This window comes from Cuculus canorus, chromosome 9 (genome assembly GCF_017976375.1).
Source record: "Cuculus canorus isolate bCucCan1 chromosome 9, bCucCan1.pri, whole genome shotgun sequence".
NCBI lineage: Eukaryota > Metazoa > Chordata > Aves > Cuculiformes > Cuculidae > Cuculus > Cuculus canorus.
This window is the reverse complement of record NC_071409.1, coordinates 3,433,902-3,456,644: the sequence shown is the minus strand read 5'-3', so window position 1 is coordinate 3,456,644 and position 22,743 is coordinate 3,433,902. Positions and strand designations below refer to the sequence as shown.

The 22,743-nt window shown below is 44.6% G+C and overlaps 1 protein-coding gene across 3 annotated transcripts in view; it reads left to right on the top strand.

The window, feature by feature from the left end:
- Positions 1–22,743, top strand: part of PPP2R3A (protein phosphatase 2 regulatory subunit B''alpha) — a 52,192-nt gene that overhangs the window by 19,708 nt on the left and 9,741 nt on the right. For all 3 annotated transcript variants that reach the window (XM_054074218.1, XM_054074217.1, XM_054074219.1), the window contains 8 exons: positions 5,477–5,737; positions 7,963–8,066; positions 10,629–10,731; positions 12,267–12,341; positions 17,522–17,608; positions 19,882–20,038; positions 21,018–21,066; positions 21,622–21,711. In XM_054074218.1, coding sequence (XP_053930193.1) covers positions 5,477–5,737; positions 7,963–8,066; positions 10,629–10,731; positions 12,267–12,341; positions 17,522–17,608; positions 19,882–20,038; positions 21,018–21,066; positions 21,622–21,711 — 926 coding nt within the window. The remainder of the gene's footprint in view (positions 1–5,476; positions 5,738–7,962; positions 8,067–10,628; positions 10,732–12,266; positions 12,342–17,521; positions 17,609–19,881; positions 20,039–21,017; positions 21,067–21,621; positions 21,712–22,743) is intronic.

The following is a 22,743-nucleotide window of genomic DNA, read 5'->3' as shown; positions in this document are numbered from 1 at the left end:
CCCTTGTCTTGCACTGGGTCAAGGGGCCTTCCTGTGAGCTGGCTTAACTCACTCACGTGTGAAATATCATCCAGCAACAAAGCTGAGTCTCTTTTCTGACTTTCCAAATGGGTTAAATCAGTTCACAGAGGGGTCTGGCAAGTGCTGGAGCTAGCCCTTAGGACACAGTGACAATGTGTGTTTGGGAGCAGCGGTCAGAGAAGGGAGTTCTCCCACTTGGTGCTGCGCAATGTTAATTTTTGTGCCTTGTGGGACTGTACCTTATGGCTTAGGTATGTTAGTGTGAGATGGCCCGAGAGGAGAGGTAACGGGGCTCATCATGTGCAGAAACGGCGCTGGCAGCAGGAATGGTGAGGTAGCAGTGATGGGGAGCAGAAAGGTGGGTGACAAGCGGTTTGGGGAACGCATAGATGTTGTCCAGAAAGGCAAGAGAGGAGGAGATGTTTTGTAAAACCCATGTGTCTTATAGAGCAGTAAATTTCAGCTCTGCTTGTCTTTGGCAGGATTATTTATGGAAGGACAGGGAGCCTCCCATAGCAGTGTTGGTAGGGAGGGAAGAATGTCTCTAATCCACCATCTAGCACTAGGTCACATCAACACTGGCTTTCTCTGAGTCTTGAAAACTCCCCAAGGATAGGGATTCCCCCAGCCCCTTCCTCTGGCCTCTTGCAGGCTGTACTATCCTCGGTTAAATTTGTTCTCCCGCTGTCTAGCCTGTCCAACCCTCCCAAGGTGCCGTTTGTGGCTGTTGCCCCTTTTATGCCATGTACCACTACGGGTTTGGCTCCACCGTCTCTCTAACTGCCCTTCCCATCACTGTAGGCTGGGATTAGCCCATCCCTTTGCTTCCTCTTTGACTGGCTAAACAGGCCCAGCCCTGCCACATGCTCCCGACCCTGGCTATCTGATTTGCCTTCTGTAGATCTTGCTCTGGTCTCTCCCCATCTTTTTTGAAGTGAAGGCCCCACACTGGCCACAGTAATTCACATGCAGCCTCACGAGTGTCAGGTAGAGGAGATGACTTCCCATGTTCTCCTGGCCCTACTCCTAATCCAGTCTAGTACGTAGCTTGCCTTATTCGTAATCAGCCAATGCTGCAAGCTTGCGTTCAGCCTGATGCATGTCATCTCTTCAACATCCTTTTCAGCAGGGATGTTGCTCAGCCAGTGGGTTCCCAGCCTGAATTGATGCTCAAGATTGCTGTACACAAGTGGAGAACTTGGCATCTTTTCTCATGGCAACAATTAAAGAGTTTGTTACAGCCTCTCCACCTGCAGTTCTGCCTTTCATCATGCCAGCATTGCCCTAGCTGAGTGTCATCTGCAGATCCAGAGAGATGAGAACTGCAGCAGGGCTTCTGTGAGGAGCAGGGGATTATGCACACACTTGTCTTTCTGTCTGCATGAATTTGGATGCACACAGGGTGTTATCTCCATAGAATTTTCGGGGAGGCTGCTGGGCTGAAGTGTATCAGTCGTGGAAAAGGTGTGTATAAGGTTTATAGGCACATTGGTCAGCGGTGGCACATGGAGTCTGTGTTTTAAGAACTCAACTGGATGAGGCCATGAGGAACACCTTAGAGTTAGTGCTGTGTCCCTTCCCACCTGAATCCTTTGGGGATTCTGTGTTGCTTAGAGTTTGTTTTCATTTGTGTTTTGCTGTGATTGGACCTTATTTCTGCCAGTGAGTTTACAATTTATAGTACAAAAGATTCCATCCAGCAAGGCGTTTTCTCATAGCTGCTTCTCCTCACGTTGCTGAGCCACATGCAGATGAGCCTTTGCTGTTCTTACTGTCCTTGGATAGGAAAGAGGCAGCAGAAAGATACAATGGTGGGAAAGATCTTCAGGGAAGGAAAGGAAGTGAAAGTCTTGGGCGATAGATACGAATCAGCTCTGGAGAACCAGTGATCTTTGAAGATGGCTCATGTCCAGTTACCATCAAGCTTTAGTAAGACAGGAACCGTAAAAATTGGAAAGAGACATTAAGTCAGCACTGTGGAGTGTGAGAAGCCAGGCTGAGTCACTGTACCCTAGCAAAGAGGATTACAGAAACCCATTTGGAAAAAAACAAGTAACTGGTAAGTTTATTATCTAGAGTCCTGTTAGAGTTGGGGCCAGGAAGAAGGAACAGAAAGCATTTGTGGACTTGATATGATACTGCTTCCTTCTGTGGAGTTTTCTGCTGGCTCTGACAAGTCCCTGGGAGACAGGGATGGCAGAGGTTTAGTCTCTGTGCTTTGTTTGTGAGCTGCAATGAGGCTGTAGTTCTGTCTGGTCTATTTATAACGCAGATGTCACTATTTTGGTCTGTCCATAAATAAATTGTGTGACTGGCAAAAGATGACAGTGGACAGACAGATTTGAATCGAGGTAAATTACACTATGCAGTGTAATTTTAAAGTGGACTTTAATCTCGCTTTCCTCTTCAGAAAACAAAGTCTGTTAGCTATTGGTAACAAAGCTAAAAGATTTATTATTCTGTCTGTAGCTTACTTTCCGTAATGCATGACCTGCTGGGGAAATGTGTTCCGCTGAGCAAACAGCATTTAAGATTAACTTTATACAATAAGAAACTCTTTCTTCTAAAGAATCACCACAGAATTTCCCCTCATATCATTTTATTGTTTCACAAGCAGTTGTAGTTAACTCCCTGCTGTCTCTGTAGTGGCTGACATCTGGTTGTACCCTGCAAGATTGCTCTTGGGATCAGGCTCCTCAAGAGCGAGTTGCTGCTTGCTGTTTTCTCTGTGTTGTTGCAGACAGCACATTGCTTATGTGTGAAGGAAGAAGGCAGAGTTGAAAATATTTTATTTCTACTCAGCCGTCCATGAGCAATGCTTCCACCTTTGTTTGCCTTGGATCGAGCAGGAGTTAGTGATTCAGTTTTGCTGGGAAAGTCAACTGCAAACCTGTGTCTGAGCTGGCTCCCTGCTTTGAAGCTGAGCAGGATTCCCTGTATGTCTCCTGTAGATGCCTAACATTCCGTCTGGTGTCATTATTGTGGATCAAGAAATTAATGTAGATGTTAGGGTCTTGACTCGTGACTTCTGGGAGCTGGTACTGAGCTTTGCTGACTTTGGTGGTACCTGGAGGAAAATGAGTTGCTCTGCTTTTCAGGAGGTGGAGGAGGCTGGGGCAAAGTGGATGAGTTGTGTTTAAGGATGATCAGCTTGAGTCTTGTGCCACGTCAGGGGTGTGTGTGGTATGCAGAACAGGAGGGAAATGGCACAGTGCTGGTGTGGTGGTCTGCTTTGGGGATGCTTCTTTGCCTCCCATGAGAAATACACAATCCAATTCTATCCAATCTCTTGTTATTGTCAGGAAAGGGGATGGATTGTTAAAGCGACAAGATGATGTCCTTTAAGGGAACAGGAGGCTGGTTTGCTTCCTTTTGGTTGTGGACCTTTTTGTTAAATTTGAGTAATTTGTTTTCGTTCCTCCCAGCCCTGACAGCAAGGAGTGTGTGTGTGCATTGGAGAGGTGAACGAACACCAGACCTGGCTCTGGGAAATGGTATTAGATGCAAACTGATGCAAAGGCCTGTTATAGAAATCAAGTGGCTGCAGTTGGCACCTCCCTGTCTGTTCCAGCTTCACATTGTTTGTGTGAATATGGTGTTGTGGGAGAGCAGCAGGGATTTCCCCACTGCTGGAATCCAGAAAGTGAAAGAGGCTGAGGAGGGTTGGGTCCTGGCTGGAGGGGCCCCTGGCTGGGCAGGGCGGGCGGCAGGATGGCAAACTGTAAAAGCAGAGGTGTTGGTACTGTGACTGCTCCTCCAAATCAAACCACCAGCTGGACCTACACACCACAATCCAACTCATGAACCTACTGTTTCTCAATCAGAGGGAGGCTTCTTAGGAAGCATTTTCTGTGTGCCCCTCCCTTGCTTGAGCAGAGGGCTATGGGATGAGGGTGGATCCTTATCTGCCTCTGACATGCAGCAATGGCCATTCTGGGCCCATGTGCCCTCTCCCCAGACACGTTCAGCCTGTCTGTGTTTTGCTTTTGTTACTCTACTGAGTAAGGAGTGAAAGGAAGCCATGAGAAGGGTTCTCTGCTATTAACCCAGTGAGCTGCCGCTCCCAAAGCGAGTGACCAGCTTAATCTCTGTCAGCATTTCACATCCCCTCCCTACTTTTTCATATGGTGGGACAGAGTAACCAGGGCTGATGCTTAGCCTGTCCTACAGCCCTCTTCAGGCCTGGACCTGATCTGCTTGGAGCTCCAGCATCACTCAGGATCAGACACAAAGACACGCAGTAGGTAAGAGAGTAGAAAAGTCAGGAAGATGGGAGGAAGAATAGACAGTGGTGATGAGGCTGGTTCTCCAAAGGGCAAGAGCAGTATGGAGGACAATACAAACTCTGAATACTGTTGTTGATAGGCTCAGAAATTCTGAAGGCTAAAAGTGATCTCCAGCTGTTTGTGTTGTAAAACAGGGGAGACGAGGATTTAAAAGAGCCCAATCTCCAGCTTAATGTGTTCTGTGTACAGTCATAGTACAAAAATATGCTTGGTCTGTCATGTTTGTTTGAGTGCATGTGTTCCTGTTCCTGCAAATAGATAGCATTTGGGAAGAGATCCTTCCCATTTAGAAGAAGAGCAGTGAAGCAGAGGAGTGAAGAGAAGGAAAATTCTGTCTCTCCTTTACCAGGTCTCTGAAGAATGGGGTATAAAGTATCCTAAACTGCAGAAAAAACAGGGCTTAAGGAGGCTTTGACAATTCTCACTTCTTTGCCTTCCTGAGAGCAAACCCATGGCAGGCGGAGGGATTCAGTATGTGTTAAAGAAAAAGCTCGAAGGTTCTAGAGAATAACGAGGCAAAGAGTTTAGTCAGTTCATCATAGACATTCTTCTGTATATCATGAACTCAGACTTGGCCACTTTCTCCTAACCCCGTTCTGTTTTGAAATAGTTAGAATAAACAAACTGAAAGTTGCAGCTGTATTTACTTGACTGTTGCCTTATTAGCCTCTTATCACATATGTTGTTAGATTAATAATAGCTCTTGCATTCGAACCATCGTGCAAGAGGCAAGCCTGTTGCCTTTTCCCAGGAAAGCGTGCGTTCATGGCGGGGCAGGGAATTTTCTCATCCCTCAGCATTCCAGCTCTGAATGCTGCTGCTTGCACTCAACTACTTTTCAGAGTTTAAAAAAATTCCTGCCTATGTCTGAAAAATTGCTTATTTAGGATCTCATTAGGTGCATAAGTACGAATGTGCCTTCATGAAAGGCACATTTCTGTATAGCTACAGAAAATACGTGAGAGCAGATATGATGTGCCCTCAGTCTGCAATGTTAGATATTGCAGAGGTTTTTTGTTGACTTCTTATGACATGCAGTTTCATCCCCGTGCTATGATTTAATTGTTACTGGTTTTTAGTTTTTTCCTAATCATTGGGAGCACAAACTGGTTTCTCCTTCTCGGTATGCCATGCTGTTAAAAAGTATTTGCTGTGTGTTATGTTTTCAGGTTCAAAGTAAACCAGAGAAGAGATCTGGCACTACATCCTCAGTCCCTCCAAGCTCCACAGTCAGCCCTTGCGCTCCTCTGCCTGTGAATAAAGCCACCAGCAGCACCCCCTTGTCAATAAACATTCCACGTTTCTACTTCCCTAAAGGACTTCCGAATGTCTGCACTAATCATGAAGAGATCATTGCCAGGATTGAAGAAGCTTTTACAGAGTTTGAAGATCAGAAAGCAAACGTCTGTGAAATGGGGAAGATTGCTAAGGTATCTATTCTCTAGGTTTTTGGGGGAGAGAAAGTTTTTTAGATTTAGATTCAGTCTGTCTCACAGCTATTCTCATTTTTAGTGAAAAAAGATCCAATAGCCTTTTTCTCTGAATGTTTTCATTTAGATTAAGAGGACAGCAAACAAAGCTAAGCACAGTTTGCCCTTTCTCGTATCTGGTGGGATTTGCAAAATGGTTCTTTCAGCTTCCTCACCAAACACAAATTGCATTTTTGTTTTTCTGTTCCTCCATAGTTATGCTCAAAAGATGGCAGGAACTTAGTCTGCCTCTGTGGTTCAGGTAGTGCCAGCTTCTTTGTGGTCAGCTGTCCCCCTAATCTGGCCCTGATCTGTTGATACTGTTGCTTGAGAAGGCAGTTTCCAACCTACATCTCCTTGATCAGAGATGAGGGAAATGCTTGGCCCACCCTCAGCCACTGAGATGTCCATGTTCGATATCCATAATGCAGAGGTCAGCACACTTGGAGGTGTTACAGTCTGCTAATGAGTTCCTGGCTTCAGGGAAAAACGCACAGCGCTCATGTGGGAGCAGAGGCAGATGGGTTCTTCTATTTTTCCTCTCTTCAGCCATGGCTTTTAGAAATGCTGATCTAAAACTAGCAGTTGTGGGACACATCTCATATGTGCAGTTTGCCCTGAATGCAGATTTGGCACTGTAGATCAAGCAGTGATGTCCTGTCTAAGAGGAGCACTCGCTTTCCAAGAAGGAAGATTTTTCTGAAGGGAGAGACTGGGTTGGTTTTATTTTGTTTTTGGAGGAATCAAGCAGCATTACTTGTGAACCCTTTCTGAAAACATAAAAAGGAAAACTCTTTGACCAAAAGGAAATTTGAAACAATTTTGTGACAAGAGAGGCGTGGTCAAACTGGGAGAAGCAGGAAGGTGGTGTAGAAGAGACCTCTGCCTTCCTCCCTGGTCTCTGCATCCATCTCTACGTGGCTCGGCTCCATGCCCTGTAGCTGTTGTAAGGCCTGCTTCTGTTCATGGGATTGTTGATAATGATACCAGCTCTAGGACTCAGGAATAAATGTGAAAGAACCAGCTACACAAAGAAAATGGCAGAAAGTAAATGTCAGTCTTTCCTCAGAGTAGCCAAACACCTGTAGAAGTACAGTTGCCTGAGGCAAGGATGGCTAAATCTGAAAGCAGCTCTCGTGCTGAATGGGATTCCCAAAGAAACATGCCCAGGCAAAAAGCTGAGAGTGGACTTGCAAGATAGTCTTGCTTAATAAAAGAGGTGAAAAGGACTTTGAGGGATGAAGTGATGCTTCAGCTGCTTCAAGATGTTCCTCCTTCCACATGATGGGGATATTCTCCTTATGTGTGCCTGGCCTGAATCAACTGTGCTCCCTCTGAGGCCTGTGTTCTGCAGGTGGTCTGATGCCTTGGCTGGAGCCATAAAGGTGGCTGGAAGGATCTTTGCAGTAAAGAGGAGGTTGCTTGAAGGTGTCAGCAGCTGCATGTTTGAACCCATTTTCAAGACTGCTTTTCTGAGATGTTAGGGAGCACGAGATGCTTTGAGCTTTTATCGATGACTGTTCTGAAGGCTGTCCGCCCCTGCAAGGGCTCATTACAAAGTTGTGTTCAGGGAGTCCTTCTGCTGGACTTGGCTTCTTGATGTTGGTGCTTTCCTCTGTTCTTATCCTGCTGTGATCCAGCAGTGCTGGGAGACCGGGCTATTCTAAGTGGGAGGCCCTGCACTGAACCCTACAGGGTGGGAATCATTTCACCCTCAGGCATTTAATCATTTGTTGCCTGCAATTAGAATTGAAGTTCCCTTGCTGTCAAGGAGAAGAAGTTGGCCTGTGTAGAGAACGGGTTGGTCTTTTCTAAGGCAGGTCAATCAGGCAGCTGGTGGGAGCGCTTTTCTGGGAGGAGGTGCCTGTCCCTCTCCACAGCACTTTCCAGGGTATCCTGCTAAACAGCTCTGTCAAGGATAGAGCTTAAGAGCTCAGTAGTCTCTGAGCCTTCTCCTTACTTGATGGGACATATTTCTCAGCTATTTAAAAAGAGATATGACAAAATAGAAAGTTACTGGTGGAATCTGAACCTTGGCATACAGTAAGTAGCTTTTTGACTGATCTGTGTGCTGTTACGACTTTACTATCCTTGTGTAAAAGTCTCAATGGTGAATTTGGTGTGTAAACAAGCAGATTCTTGTGACTGTGTCTGTATTCCTCTTTGTTCTGGTCTTTTGTTTACAGATATGTGGCTGCCCGCTCTACTGGAAAGCACCTATGTTCAATGCTTCAGGAGGAGGAAGGACAGGATGTGTGTCTGTACACTCATTTGTATCTCTGTGGAGAAAGTGAGTATGGCAAGCACAAAATTCTCTTTCTGGAAGAGGAGAACAGCCTGCCATAGAAGTGTTTTGGGAGGTTTTGAGTTTTGTTTTTCTTTTCTTTTCATCCACCAGTCTTTTCAAACCACTGTCCCTTCTTTAGAAGAAAATAAATGGCTTCAAAATCTCCATCAGCTTAAATACTCTTCTGCAAAACTCCCCAGTTATTTCCATGCCACATCATCAAGCTTTCAAGCGATTGTATGGCTGATGCGACATCTTGGCTTGTTTGGCCCATACGATATGTTGACACGCTCCCTAGGAATATGTTGGGAGAGAGATGATGGATGTCGGTGGGTTTTGGATGTGTTTATTTGAGGCCCCATTCCCACTGTACTGGCATAGTGTGTGCTGCTTGGGAATGGGAAGAGGTGGCCTGTGGTAGCGTTAGATGAGGGGAAAGAATGTAAACACAGAAGGATCATATTAGTGCAGCTCCCAGAGAATCCAATAGTTATAACCTTCCTCAAGCATGCTGTGCTACAAATCCATGGGGTCTGACAGTTGCTTCCATGTACCGTTGTCAAAGCTTCTGTTTGAAATTGAAAGCTCTGGATATGTTGTTTGCAGTTAGAGGTGTGAGATGGAACAGACTTGCTCTCTTACCTGATCTTCTTCCCTCTGGGGTGATTCACGTTTTAGTTTACTTTGTGAAACACCTGAACAGTGTCTCCATCTCATATCCAAAGAGAGTTCTCATTTTTGACTTAATGATTGCTCTTTGGATTCTTGACATAGCCTTTAACCTCGAGTTCCTGAAGTATTTCCCATGATAATATTGTCAAAACTGCTTCAGTTACCCTGGCAGGATTGCAAAAATGTTAGAGGTGACAGTTGATCAGTAATTTTTTCTTGACATTTTTTCCTTCCTTAGGTTCCTCCAATTACTCCTAATTAATCCCTTATGTATGATAGCACAAATTCTTACTCTTATGACGTCCACATCCTTCAGATATTTGCAGGCTGTGGTCATGCCCCTCTTCTGTATTTTTAACCACACCATTTCCAAGCCAAGTTTTGTATGCTTTTCTCACTTTAATTGCTCTCTTAGACTTTTTCCTTCCTCTTCCCCTCTGACAGTCACAAATTTTTTTTTTTTTTTGTGAAACACGATATACCAAGGTAAATGTGGTCTTCCTGGTGCAGAGAGACTGGAGCTGTCTGAGCACAGCCCCGGTTGTAAAACAGGGATCTTTAATTGCTGGAGCCTATTTTCAAGCATCTCTGCAGGTGACCTGGCTTTTCAAAACACTACGCACTTGCTGATCTCATGTGAAGTCGATAGGAATTGCTGGGTACAGGATACTTCTGAAAACCAGATCTTTTAGTTTGTTGTTAAAACAACTTCAAGATTCATCTTTACATGCCCAATTATTATATTTTTTTCAAGTTAAACTATTAGCGCCTTTGTTCTTCAGCTGATGTAGGACATACCTATTACTTCATGGCATGATAGGGATGTGCAGCTAACAGGGTTGCTTGACTCTTTTTTTCGTTCCCCTGGAGGACTTAGTTAAAAGTTGATGTGGCCTGTATTAGCGGCAAGCCAGTTAGTGTGACCTCTACGGGAAACTACAGGCGGTTCAGTACTATGGGTCAATGCAAGTTCATAACTTTCAGGGGAGGAGAGTGAATAATCAATTACTCATAGTAAATAATTAACAGCACATTTGTATTTTCACTGTTAGTAAAGAGTACAGGGTAATTTTCAGAGTAGTTTCTTGTTTCCCTTATACCATACGAACAACTTAGTGTTTGGTGTATCCAAATGTTCCCTTCTGTTACAGGTATTCAGTAGTGATTTGGTAAATGTCATGGAGTTTACGTTTTCATGAATATTTCTGTTTGGAGTGAGTTAATTACTTTTGATACCTATGGCCAGAGTAGTATTTTATATTAGAAGAAAGCAGAGACAAGAATCGGTGTTAGGTGCAAGCTGTCAGCCAAAGGCGTGACTTTACATGGTTCTCTAAATACTTAGTCCTACTAGCTCTTCCACTAGGCTGTTCTCCATGCCTCCCATGCACAGCAGCCAGCTGTGCCATAGTTAACAAGGATGTGCTTTTTCCCCTTCTGGGGAGGGATGGTTCTGGTTGGCAATAGTCTGTAGCTTGGCAATATCCTTAAATATTGAAATTTAATAAAGGATTAAATTGGAGAGTGTGTCTGTTATGGCATCCCATCAGATTGATCCTGTTGACCTCAAATGAGATCAGTGAGCACACAGCATTTTGAAAAGTCAAGTTTATTGCCAGGGTTCTGTGGAATCAAAGTAAGAATGGTCATCAGTAAGAAACCTTGGTTAGCACAGCAGTGTTAACTAGAAACAAAGCTCCTCTGGGTGGGAGGGCCACTGTGCTGCTGGAGGATAGTGAAGTAAACAGGTACTGTTAGCCTGAGGCCACCTTTGCGTAATTCATAGCATAGATGTTGCGTAACATAAGATTAGGTACTGCTTAATCCATCTGTAGTTCATGATTGTCTGATGAGTTAGAAAGTGGTTGGAGTAACTCTTCATGCCTCTTGTAGAATCCTGCGGAACTGCCATGATGATGCATCCAGATTCACATACCTTTTAGCGAAGCCTGGCTGTGACTACCTACAACAGGAGGACTTCATCCCGCTGCTCCAGGTACCCGTGACAGCTCAGCATTGAATGGATGGGGCCAGAGTGCTACGTTTCTTTTGTAACTTCATTTTCAACAGCACCTGGGTGGGGGTTATTTTTGAGTGAAATAGAAATGAGTATTTGAAGTGAACTGTTTTGTGTAAGGGCCAACCAGCCACATATCTGGTTAATCTGGTTTATCTGATAAAGTTGCTGAAGCTTATCAGGGCTTTATTTAGTCTCTTCTCAGGTTTTGTATTTATCAGTGCCTGGTAACTGGGTTGAAATTTGCCCCACTTTTCTATGTGATTATTGGAAAAAAAGCACGATGCTGTGGGTATTGAAGCACAACAAAGCACAACAAAAAGGACAAGCTGTACAAGTTGCCTGACAAGACAGTTATAACTGCATTTGTCTAGCAAGGCTACCAAATAAAAGAGAAATCTTTGCAAAAAAAATTTTTCTCACTGTGTTGCCCTCTATGAAAAACTTCTGTGGAGATGCTACGTGAGGGCAAGATTTTGTCAGCACTGGATATTTGTGTCCCGAACAAAACCAGGATCATGATGGGTCAATTTTCTGCTGTTCCTTTTCATTTTTACTCTACTGGGCACACTGCCTTTCCTGATGCATTACAGCTCTGCTGTTTGGCTGTTGGTGCAATCAAAGGCACGCACTGTCTTGTTTGTCAGTCAACCAGAGAATAGCAGTATTACACCAGGTTACACCATCATCTTAGACATCAAGTTGGACTGGCCAAAACATGGCCTTATCACACCCCTAAGGGTGCTGTATCTGCTCTATCTGTTTGCCACTTCACGGTATAGACAAAGCAAAATTTTACACGCTCTTTTAAAAGGTAGAGCAGTCGGGCAGGTAGAAATTACACAGACATTGATTCATACAGGATCTGACCTGACTCATTCAGGATCTGAGCAGTTTCTCCACGTCTTTGGTCATGCATTTTGTGACAGGTTTGGCATCAAGAGCCAGTGTTTGGCTTACAAAAAGCTGATCTTGAGAAAGAGGCATCTCCATGGGTAATTCCAGTAAACTCTGGGGAAGCACTGGTTGTATCTGTATGCAGTCTGAGGCTCAAAGGGCCTTCATTGGTTTGAAGAACATAAAGGGTAACTTTCTCAACCTTTCGAGGAGTGTTTCTTGCTGACAACTGGCTCTAATAAATGTAAATATCTTAAGTGAATGGAGGGAAAAAAGGATCTTGGAGAGGAGATAGTTGCATGGTCAACTAACTAATTTTCTGTCTCATTCAATGAAAATGAGGTTTTCGTCTACTCACTAACTCTCTCCCTTTGTTTTTCTGTCTTTAAGTAAATCAAAATGGCCCAACAGGTGCGTATTGCCCAGAAAATGTATTCTACTTCAAATTCTAGAAGGTTCACTTTAAAAGATGTCATTTCAGTTTGTTGTTAATGCTGCGTTAATGCTGCAAATACAGTTTCAAAAGTAAATAAAAGTATTGGTTTATAGTACCAGTAACTTCTAAACATTAAAAGGAGAAGAAAATCTATTTCATTTGATTTGGTCTTATATTGCAGGATGTGGTGGAAACGCATCCTGGCCTGACGTTCCTGAAGGATGCTCCGGAGTTCCATTCCCGGTATATTACGACGGTAGGCGGGCTTCTTTGATCTCCTGTGACACTGCTGTACCGATCCTCCCTTTAGGAATTGTCATTGTTCCCATCAGCGAATCTTTCTGTTATGTCACAAAACAGGTGTCTTTAATGTTACTGACAGTGAGTTATTTCAAGGGCTATTTCCAAAAGAAAAATGAATCTGCCTGTGTGTACAAGAGGTTATTCCAAAGGTTAATAATGATTCTTTCTGGTCTTAAGCAAATCTACACAACCAACTTGTTTGGCCTTTAACTGTGCTGAAGCAAAATGAGAGATCCTTCTTTGGCTTTTGAGAGCTGCTAAGATTTCCCCAGTGCTGCTGGGCTGCTGGCCGTATGTTTGAAGATTTGTCATTTAGGCATGAAGAATCTGTGCTTGTTCCATGGTGCCAAGCATCTATCACACACAGGGGTCTGCCACTCATCTCTCCTGCCTCTTGCTCTACCTGGAAAGCCTTGCTAGTCTTCCTGAGGCTCTGAGCTTTTGTGACTACTGTTTGTGATTGGGTTTTGTTCTGCAGCTTTGTTCCAGCTTTGCAGTCAGCGGTTGGACTGGTGCTTTACCTTTACCGTGTCTCATGTTAGGTATGAATCTGGATACAAGGTATAAATGTTAGGGTGTTTTGTCTCTGCAGTGGTCATGTATTCAGATAATGACAGGCCTAATGGGAGCTGTATCCCAACAGAGCCCAAGAGCTCAGTGTTTCTCCTCTTGCCAGGCCTGCATGGAGGCCATATGCAGACATACTGGGAGCTGGGAGACTGCTGGCCGACACTAGCTTGTTCCTTCTGTAAGGAGCAGATGGCAGAAAGACACAGTTGCTCTGGGCAAACCCTTTATTAGTGTAAACTGTCACACTAATGTTTGATGAAAATGTATAACAACAATGGATTTTAAATGTTTAGATGCACTTGAACGTGACAGTGAACGTCAGTACATTAGTGTGTTAACATATTTGGTCCCTGTGGAGAAGACAACAGATACATGAAGCACAGAAACTGGCCAGAATAGGTGTAACAATGGCCAGGGAATGATGGAGGCACATGAATGGGTGAGTGTGGAAGGAACCTGTGGCACAGATAACCTGGTATTTGGTGTTCAAAGTTTGTAGAGGGGTGTGAACTGCAAGATTTAAGGTTTTGTCAGCATCAGTGTTTTGGCAGCAGTATCAACCAATTGTTCTTTGCTGGTGAGTAGGTCAAGGTGCAATGCATGGTTTTCCTGATGCTGGCTGTTGGGTTGTGACGAAAACTGTTCTGTGCATCTGCCTTTCCTGGTTCTTCTTCTCAAGTCACATGCTGCTCCTGTGTTTTTCAGCGTCTAAAAAAGGAGTAAGAGCAAGAAACAAATGTATTTGTAGAGCAATCGCCCTCAGTGTCCCGAAGCAGCAGTTGCTGCACTTTCTGGACCTCATCGAGGCCTAAGAGACCAGCTGTGTGAAGCTGAGGTTCCACTGCTACTAAAAAGACCAACACTTTTTCCTTCCTCTCTCCTTTTCCACAATTCTGTTGTGCCTGGGCAAAATCCTGTGTGATCACCATAAAGCAGTCACGGAACCGGGCCCTTCATGAGTACATGAAGCTCCTCGGTGCTGCTTGATTCTGGTTGTCTCCACTGTGCTTTCCTACTTCAGTCTTAGCCTTTGGACACCCTTAGTTACAATACTCTAGCAGAGGTCGCTTCCTTGGCTTGCTCCCAGACTGCCAGGGAACACTGGTGCTTGTGCTTGAGGTGAATAACATGCAGCGGCGAGTCTTACTGAGCTGTGATGTCCTTCACAGACTCCTCACTCTGGCAGAACAATGCTGTTCTGGGTGCCTGTGCTGACAGAAGGGTTTCTTCTGAGCTCAGCGTGTTTGGCTTTGGCCAGATCACTGAGTTGGAGCAGAGTCAAGACCCAAGGAACACAGATGATCTATTGGGTCAGGTTGTTCCCATCTGGAGGGGCAGTACTTGGTCCCCTGTGGCAGTGGCTTTCCTCTCTGATACCAGTAGTTCCTGTTTCTCACATGTCCTTTTGCAGTTGGGAACTTCTGTCTCTTCAGTGTTACAAAATTCAGTATTTCCATCACGGACTAATGAAGGAAACAGCTTTGTCCTTGGGTGTTGAGACAACTTGGATCCTTTCAAACCCTTCCAGGTAGAGTGCCTTATACCTACTTACAGTGACAGAATGCTGCGTTTCCTGCCAGTGCGAGAGTTACACTTCATTTTTGTGTTACAGATGGCTGTAAGGAAGCACTGGCATTGAGTTCATTGGAGGGTACAGCATCATGTGGTTGAAATCACTGGGGAGTAAGCTAGCAGTTTAGTATGGGTAAGATGTGTATGTGCATTGCAATGTTTTTTTGCTTACCCCTGCACCTTTTAGAGTTGCCTTTTGGCCAGAGCAGGCTGTAATTTAATCTGTTAGGATCTATGAGCTGTTGTATTGCCAGTATTCTAAACTACTTGTGTTCCTTTCAACAGAGACCAACTCATGGAGCTGGTGAAGACACTGTGGAATATCACATGGCATTTATTGTCCAAACTTTAAAATGTGACTTCTCCCAGAATGTTCAAACAAGGCTCAGAGTTAGCACTGTGTGCAGTTGTTGAAAAGCTGAGTCAACTAAAAACATCTTGGCAAAACATACTGCTTGTTGAAAAACACTTCAGCTTGCTCAGTGCTACCAATGCGGATGTGTAAGGGGAGAGTGGCCAACAGGGCTTAATAAAGCTGCGTGGGTTTTTCCAGAAATGGTATTGCTTTTGTTCTTCTATGGAAGATTGGGAAAAGGTCTAGAACTGACCCTTCAGTGGTTTGGGTCCTGCAGGTAGGTTCCATGAGGATAAAGGGCAAATCGGAAGGGGCACACCTTCCAAAGGCTTATGGACTGAATTCGCATTATTCTTCCATGCTGGGAAAATACTAAGCTAGTTACAACTTTCACTAAGGCGTAACTGACAAGTGTGGCTTGAGTGCTGTAAATCATCTCAGACTGTGTGATTATTTTCTAGGGTGTTTCCCGAATGCTTTTTTTGACAGCTTGGTTTTCACAACTTGGAAAAGAGAGAGAGAAGTATTGATATTTTATTGATATATGCACTGTCCATTGAAACTAGACCATTACTGGAATTATAAAGCCTGTTCTGAGTGACTGGACGTGGTAAAAGAGATAAAGAGAGGACCCTTTTTATCTCTGAACACCTTTTACAGCTAGGTGAGAAGAGAGCAGGTGGAACATCCTTAGCAATGTGCTGTGGTAGAGGAACAATCTTACATGTCACAAATGGGAATATTTTGTTGTCTTTTATTATCCTGCAGGCAGAGGAAAAGAAAAATGGCTCGTCAAGGGTCCTTTTTCTGATTCTTGTTTTTGAGTCCTTGGATTGGTGTGGAAGCCCTGTGTCTTTAAGAATGCTACAGAGTTGGCAGGTGTGATAATGAGCTATGTATGAAGGCAGAATCCAAAAATAGGGTCCAGAAAGGCAGCGACTGTCAGAGGCATTAAAGAAGAAACAAACATACTACTTTTTTGTTGTGCTTAAGACCAGAAAAGATCATTGTGATTACCTAGTCTGACCTCTTGTGTTACACAGGCTGTAAAACATGGCAGGGGAGTTGTTAAGATGTATCTTGTTTGTTTTCAATTGACTTGACACCCAGCTTCAGAAGAACATCTGTCTTGGAAGTTGGGAGCGCTAAAGAGCCTGCAGTGTGTCTCTGGGAGCTGTCACAGTGGTGACTTGATGGTGGTGTGAAAAAAGTGCTTTCTTACCTGTCTGAATTAGGCTGATTATGTGTGTCATAAGAGACAAAAGTCCTCCTGCGGTCCCACACCTCCCCTTGCAGGCTTTTAAGGGCCAGCATAGCTATCAATGGGTGTGACATTGAGCTAAGTTGAATATATTAATTCTTTTTCATCAGGATGCATTTTGAGTCATCAGATCATTCTTGTTGCTCTCAAAATTATTTGTGCTGATCAGCGTTTACTGTCTCACTAGTGTGTGTATCCCAAAGCAGACTGTTAGCAACACTCATACTTGGTTCCAGATCTACTCCATACTAAAAACCAGCGCTTGCATGACTGAGTCAAAGAATGGCCCTTAAATGGTGGTTGCCCATTTGAAGACAGTTCTAGCAAAGAAACAAACCCATCCCATTTAGTTTGCTAATGGGATTAATCCCTGTTATGTCCGTGTCATTGTGTAAAGTTAATTTCTATGTTGGAATAGCATACGTTCTTGAGGATTACCCAAAATTCTAGGATAATACGCCAACGAGGTGTTAAGACATCAAAGGTTTGCTTGCAGTAGGTTTGGTCAACGAGAATTATATTCAGTGCTGATAGTCAAATTAGTTCTATTTCTGGTTTTTATTGAAGATATTGATTTGTTATTTCCCTTGTTAAGTTTGTCGTTTACACGTACTTGATCATGCATGAGCGTTTTCCTCACTTCGTGGTGCTCTGACCTGCCAGCAGGTGCAGGCCAGGAAGGATTCTGCTGGCTCTTCTGGGTAATGGGAGAGACACAGGCTGGCACCATGAACTCTTTTTCTTGGCTTCTCGGAGGTCTCTGCTCCCCCTATGCTTTTTCCTCACTTTCACCAGAGGCAGATCAGAAGACAAATGAGGTTAACATCTACCGATGATAAATGCAGACAGATAATCTCTATTGCTTACTTTCAGTGGAGCCACCGGAGGCTGAGGCATTGTTACAGACACAATAGGTCAGACATCAATTGCAGCTTTCATTTACATGTCCTGTTTCCTCTTCAGAAGTCTCAATGTTTTCGGGGTTTTTTTTTTTTTTTGGGTGCAGAACACTATTTCGGTTGAGATCCATGGAAGCTACAGTGCACCAAACCTGAAAAGCTCAGTTTCAAAGTGATTCATCGGCACTTTGAATGTGTTCCCTGGCATAAATAATGCACTTACGTGCTCAAAGATGTGAATTAAGAGCAGTGAAAATATTGGCGGAGTGGTATTGGATAATACTGGTTCAGGAACAAATGTTGCTTTCAGACTGCACGGTGAATTGAGGAGAGTAGTAGCTCCAAAAAAGAGCACAAAAGTTTCAGAAAGAAATCCCTTACAATGAGTGAATAAACAAGATAAAGTTACTGCTTTTAAGTTCCCAAACTGTTGTGTTTCAGGAGTTGATTTCAAGAGTGCCGTTCATATGTTGCAGGTTATACAGAGAATATTCTACACGGTCAATCGGTCCTGGTCGGGGAAGATCACTCTAACGGAGCTGAGGAAAAGCAACTTTTTGCAAGTATGTTGGTTTCTGCCTGAACAAGATGTAGAATGCATCTTACCTGTGTTCCTAGAGCCGTGTACAGCACAGCATGGGAGCCGTGCTGGGGTTGCCGTGTGGTAAGCCAAGTGCTCAGTGCCAGGAGAGTGCCGGAGCTGGTGGAGGCAGCCAGGGACTCAAGCAGCCAGGAGAGCACTGACAGAAGGTCAAGGGGCAAGTGCATGCTCGCTCTGAAGCCACATCAAGCAGATTGGTTCTTGGCTGCTGCTCTAGCCAAGGAGGAAGGGAAGTGAGATGCAGCAGCGCACTTGCATTCAGTGGCTCATTGAGCAGCCAAGAATACCTGCTGGGCTGCTACAGTACGTGGTGAGCAGGACAGCTGGTTTCCTGACTCCCAGCCGGCACTCAGCTCGCTGACAGTTGGTGAGGCATGTCATGCTGTGTGTTTCAGGAGCTGATTTCTGCTTCTGCGGTGGACTTCTTCAGCAAGGTTAATGCATGAAGCTTAGTTATTGTTACAGTCCTTGTGATGCATCTTTATGTTGGGCAGAGATTTCAGGATTTGGATCTCTGTCATCTGTATAGTTTGTCCAACAGAGCAGCCAGTTAAAACTGTTGAAGGCTGCTCAACTCCAGTCCAACCTAAGAAGCCAGAAAGCCTTCAGGCTGAAAGGTCAAGGACTCAGCTAAAGCAGAGAGACTTCCTGCTGCATCCTGTTCTCCTTTCCACATGCAGTGTGCTGTCTTCCTCAAAAAACTTTAGCATGAATTCATGCTCCATCTCCTTTCAGACATCTTCTGCCCCACTGACCCCATCAGCTAATGAAAAAATTAATGCTACCTTGGATTGTCTTTCCAAGCCCTCTGATCCCAGTTCCTCCCTAACATCTGTCATAAACAAATCCTCCCAACTTACCCTGCATTTTTATTCACACACTTTCTCCCTTTGCACACTCTCTTTTTCTCCTTGAGTATCTACTCTGGCTTTTCATCTCCTACAGCAGGGAAGTTCAGATAATTTTGCTTGGGGCAGTTCTTTGCTCCATGTGTAATGGCATATTTTGGCATGAGCTATAAAAGAGAAGTTGGTTATTGACATCCCCACCTCATTTCTTCTGGAAAGAAATGGAGAGACCCACAAAGAATCTGAAGAGGCTGTTGAGTGATTGATCAGAGAGTTTTAGACTTCGGTGTCAACAAGAAAGAACAGTGCGGATCTGTTGTCCATGCATAGAACTTCACGGAACCTGGTGGACAGTGGGATGTGAGAGTTTTGTTGACGTTCAGTGGCTCCTTGGATGTGGGGGTGACTGAAAGTGGATGTTGAACTGTCAGTGCCTGTGTAGAGCACAGCATCCGGCTTCGTGGTTATGGAGAGGAGGGCCACTAAGCCTGCCTGTTTCAGAGACATAATGCTCTGGGATTGCTTTTGGGTTGTGATTCCCCTCCTCCCTTCAGAGAGGCTCTCAGGGCAGGGGAGGACACACCTATAGCTCACTTGAGTCTGTTAGCCTTTCACATTCCCATAGCTGTAATTTATTAGGCTGGCATGACTGCCTGAGGTCCCAAGGCCTCGGCACTAGGAGAAAGGCAAGCAGGGAGGTGACACTGGCAAACATGCGATACCCTCCTGTTGATGGGAATGTGGGGTGGGAATGAAACAAGGACATTGTCACTAAATATTTTCTAACAAGACACGTTAACAGATGTCATGGTTGGAAGTCTGTCTGAGCCTCACAGTTAAACCAGACTAATTCCTGTCAGTGACAGCCCAGGAAAATCTGTGTAACTGGTTTGATCTGCATGGGATCCGTCCCTCCTTCCTCAGTCCAAGCATGAGTGTAGAGCAAGACTTGAATTTGCCCTTTGGGAGCCCGACAAGGGTGTGTGATGTGTAAAGATACATCTCAGTTCCTGTGGAAGAACTGTGAACCTGCTGTTGTAAACAGCTCTAAGTGCAGGTCAGAAGCGTTTCACTAGTAGTGGATCCCAGCTGAGACAGGAGTTCTGTTCTTGTTTCTCTGCCTTCCTCTTTGCTGCACCTGAAAATCAGCAGTTCACAGGAGTGGCAGAAGTATCATGTGTACATGTGCTAACGAGCATGGCCAGGCCAGATGCTCTATAAGCACCTGTTAAGGAATGCAGGAACCCAATCTCCTATAGGGAAAAAAGGCTGCATTATGGATTAGCTCTGAGCTGTGCTCACCCACCTTCCACTGGGGCTGGAGGACTTCAGCTGCTGAGCTGCCTCCTTATCTAGGTTTAACTTCTAACTTTTTGTACTCTTTCAGACTCTGGCTCTCCTGGAAGAAGAGGATGACATAAATCAGATCACAGATTATTTCTCCTACGAGCACTTCTATGTTATATACTGTAAATTCTGGGAGCTGGACACTGACCATGATCTTTATATCAGCCAGAAGGATCTGGCTAGGTACAGTGATCAAGGTATGTGGTGGGACAAAGGGGATTGCTGAAAGTTCCTCCCACTAAAGAGGAAAGTTTTCATTTGGTTTATTTGATGCCTCAAAAAAATGTAAATGGAATCGTCCACCTCTTGCACACATGCTGATTTCCAGAGGCAGTTGTAGGGGCTGAGACAGAGAGAACTGCAGTACATGCTGTTTTCTGCATGAGTAGCTGGAGAGGGAACTTCTGTTCATGTGTGGGTCACCATCAGAAGGGCAAGCTAAAATAATGTCTTGAAATGTTCTTACTGTTTGCTAAGGGTTTTGCAGGGGCTTGGAAGTAGGGACAAGAAGGACAAGCCTTCATGAACTTCAAAGAGTAGAAGGAGCTAAGGTGGGGGTCTAAAGGAAGAATGTCAGCAGTATGGGAGGGTCAGGTCACTGCAAGTCCTGCCTCAGACTGGTCCTTGCTGCTTGACTGGTGTCTCTGCCATAACAATCTATCCCACACATTTCCTGGCTGGCAAAGCCCTCACACTCACCTAACATGATGTTTCTTTTTCATTTTCCTTCCCTGCAGCAGGATTGCACAAGCAGAACTTGTGCTCTGATAAGAAGTGTTTTGTAGGGATTTAATGTGTGATTTTTGTTTGATAATGGAACTTTTGCAATACACACTGAAATAGTCTCCTCTGCCAGCAGAATTTGCCTATATGACAAATCCTACTGCAGCAGAGTAGGAGGAATGCTGCCCATGTCCAAGAATCCAGATAACACGCAGCTGCCCTGTTTGTGTGGAAATGGTGTTTGGGAGGATACAGAGGCAGACACACTGAGAGAATCATCTTTGTTTTTCATGGAGCGCTGCTAGAGACCAGTGAAGTGGTTAGCCAGGCAGTGTCCATAGAACATCCTTTTAGCAGTGGGAAATGGCTTTCTGTGGATTCAGCATGAACTACTGATTGTAGTTATTCCTGTCACCTGTAGCTTCATTTTCTCCATGTTTTCTTTGTTTCCAGCTTTATCAAAAAGGATTATTGAGCGAATATTCAGCGGCGCTGTGGTGAGGTGAGGAATGGCATTCTGGCTGGGCATAAAAGTGAAGGGAATTTCTGTTAGGCTAATCAGAAATGCACGATACTCTCAAAAAATTCCCTGATTAGAGTAGTTTCCAACCTGGCGCTTCAGTTGGAGCTGTCTGAAAATGGAACGAGACTTCTCGGTATCTTAAGAAATCCCGTCGGATGAGGTCTTATAGAGCTCGTTGTAGAACAAGCTGGGCATTGGCAGAAGGAACACACAAGCCCTATGTGTCTGTGCTCTGCAGTGGCACAGGGAGAGCTGAAGAGCACTGCTTTAAAGTCTCCAAGAAGTGAGAAAGCCCAGCAGCTGCTGTGCGGGGGGGATGCAGGAGCTGAGCAAGGCAGCAACTGCTGTGCCTGCAGGGAAATGTGCAAGGAGTGGTGCTGCAGCACGCAGGGAGCACAAGCTAACGAGGTGACGATGCCCTGTTTTCTTTCCCCAGTGATTTGGTGCTTTTGAAAAATAGATTTGGTAACATTCTGAGTATTTAGGAGCCTGGTGATTTGGGTTTGTATTTTTTTTTTCTCCTATGTCTTCCAGAGGCAACGAAGTTCAAAAGGATGGCCGCATGAGTTATGCTGATTTTGTGTGGCTCCTGATTTCAGAGGAAGACAAAAGGAGTGCTACAAGGTCTGACTGGTTTCTGTGTCTTAGTAGTAGTATTGAAATGAGCAGATAAGATTATAGAAACTTCTGTGACCTAGCACTTTCTACAAGAGATGGCAGCTTGGGTTCCAGATATTATGAAGAAAGCTGCATTTGGTCAAATAATTTGCCTTTCTTGAGGAGAAATTGTGCACAAGCCAAGTTTCCTGTAATGTTAAATCTTGGTAGTCATCAACACCTTTGGTTACCCCGTGCCTTCGCTCTTGGGGTAAACCTTGAGCAGTTTGCAGCAAATACCACGTTCCTTTCATGCATGTAGCAAGTGTGCAAGAAGGGTTTATAGGGAAGCTTCACTGTGTCCCTTTGTAAAACCTATCGGTGTGCCTTTGTACAACCATTGGGAACTAGATCTGCATGTGATTATTAGGACAAGGAATCCTACCAGTAAAAATGATAAGAGTAATTGTTATAGAATTAAGGTTGGAAAAGACCTCTAAGCTCATCCAATCCAACCGTGAGCCCAACACCACTGTGCCTACAAAACCATGCTTGAAAGTGCCACCTCTACATGCCACCTCTAGGGATGTTAACTCCATCACTTCCTGGGCAGCCTGTGCCAGTGCTTCGCCACTCTTTCAGTAAAAAAATCTTTCCTAATATCCAATATAAACCTCATGCAACTTGAGGCTATTTCCTCTCGTCCTATCACTTTACTCGGGAGGAGAACTCAGCACCCACCTCACCACACTTTCCAGGAGCTGCAGAGAGTGATGGGGCCTCCCGTCAGCCTCCTCGATGCTAGTTTGTAAATCCAGGGTTGGACTATCCAGAGGCAGAGGGATGATGTAGAGTGTAACTGCCTGAAAGCACTGCCTTCTGTATAAGGGAGTAAATAAGTGCATACTATGCCTGCCTCCTCACTCAGGGACAACCACTGTCCTGCATTCAGAGTTGCTTGTATTTGGCCCACTTTGGCTGCTTTGACAGGGATGCCCTAGCCTACGTGAGCCGGCTGAGCTGCAGCCCAGTGGCTACAGCTTCCAGCTGAAACAGGTC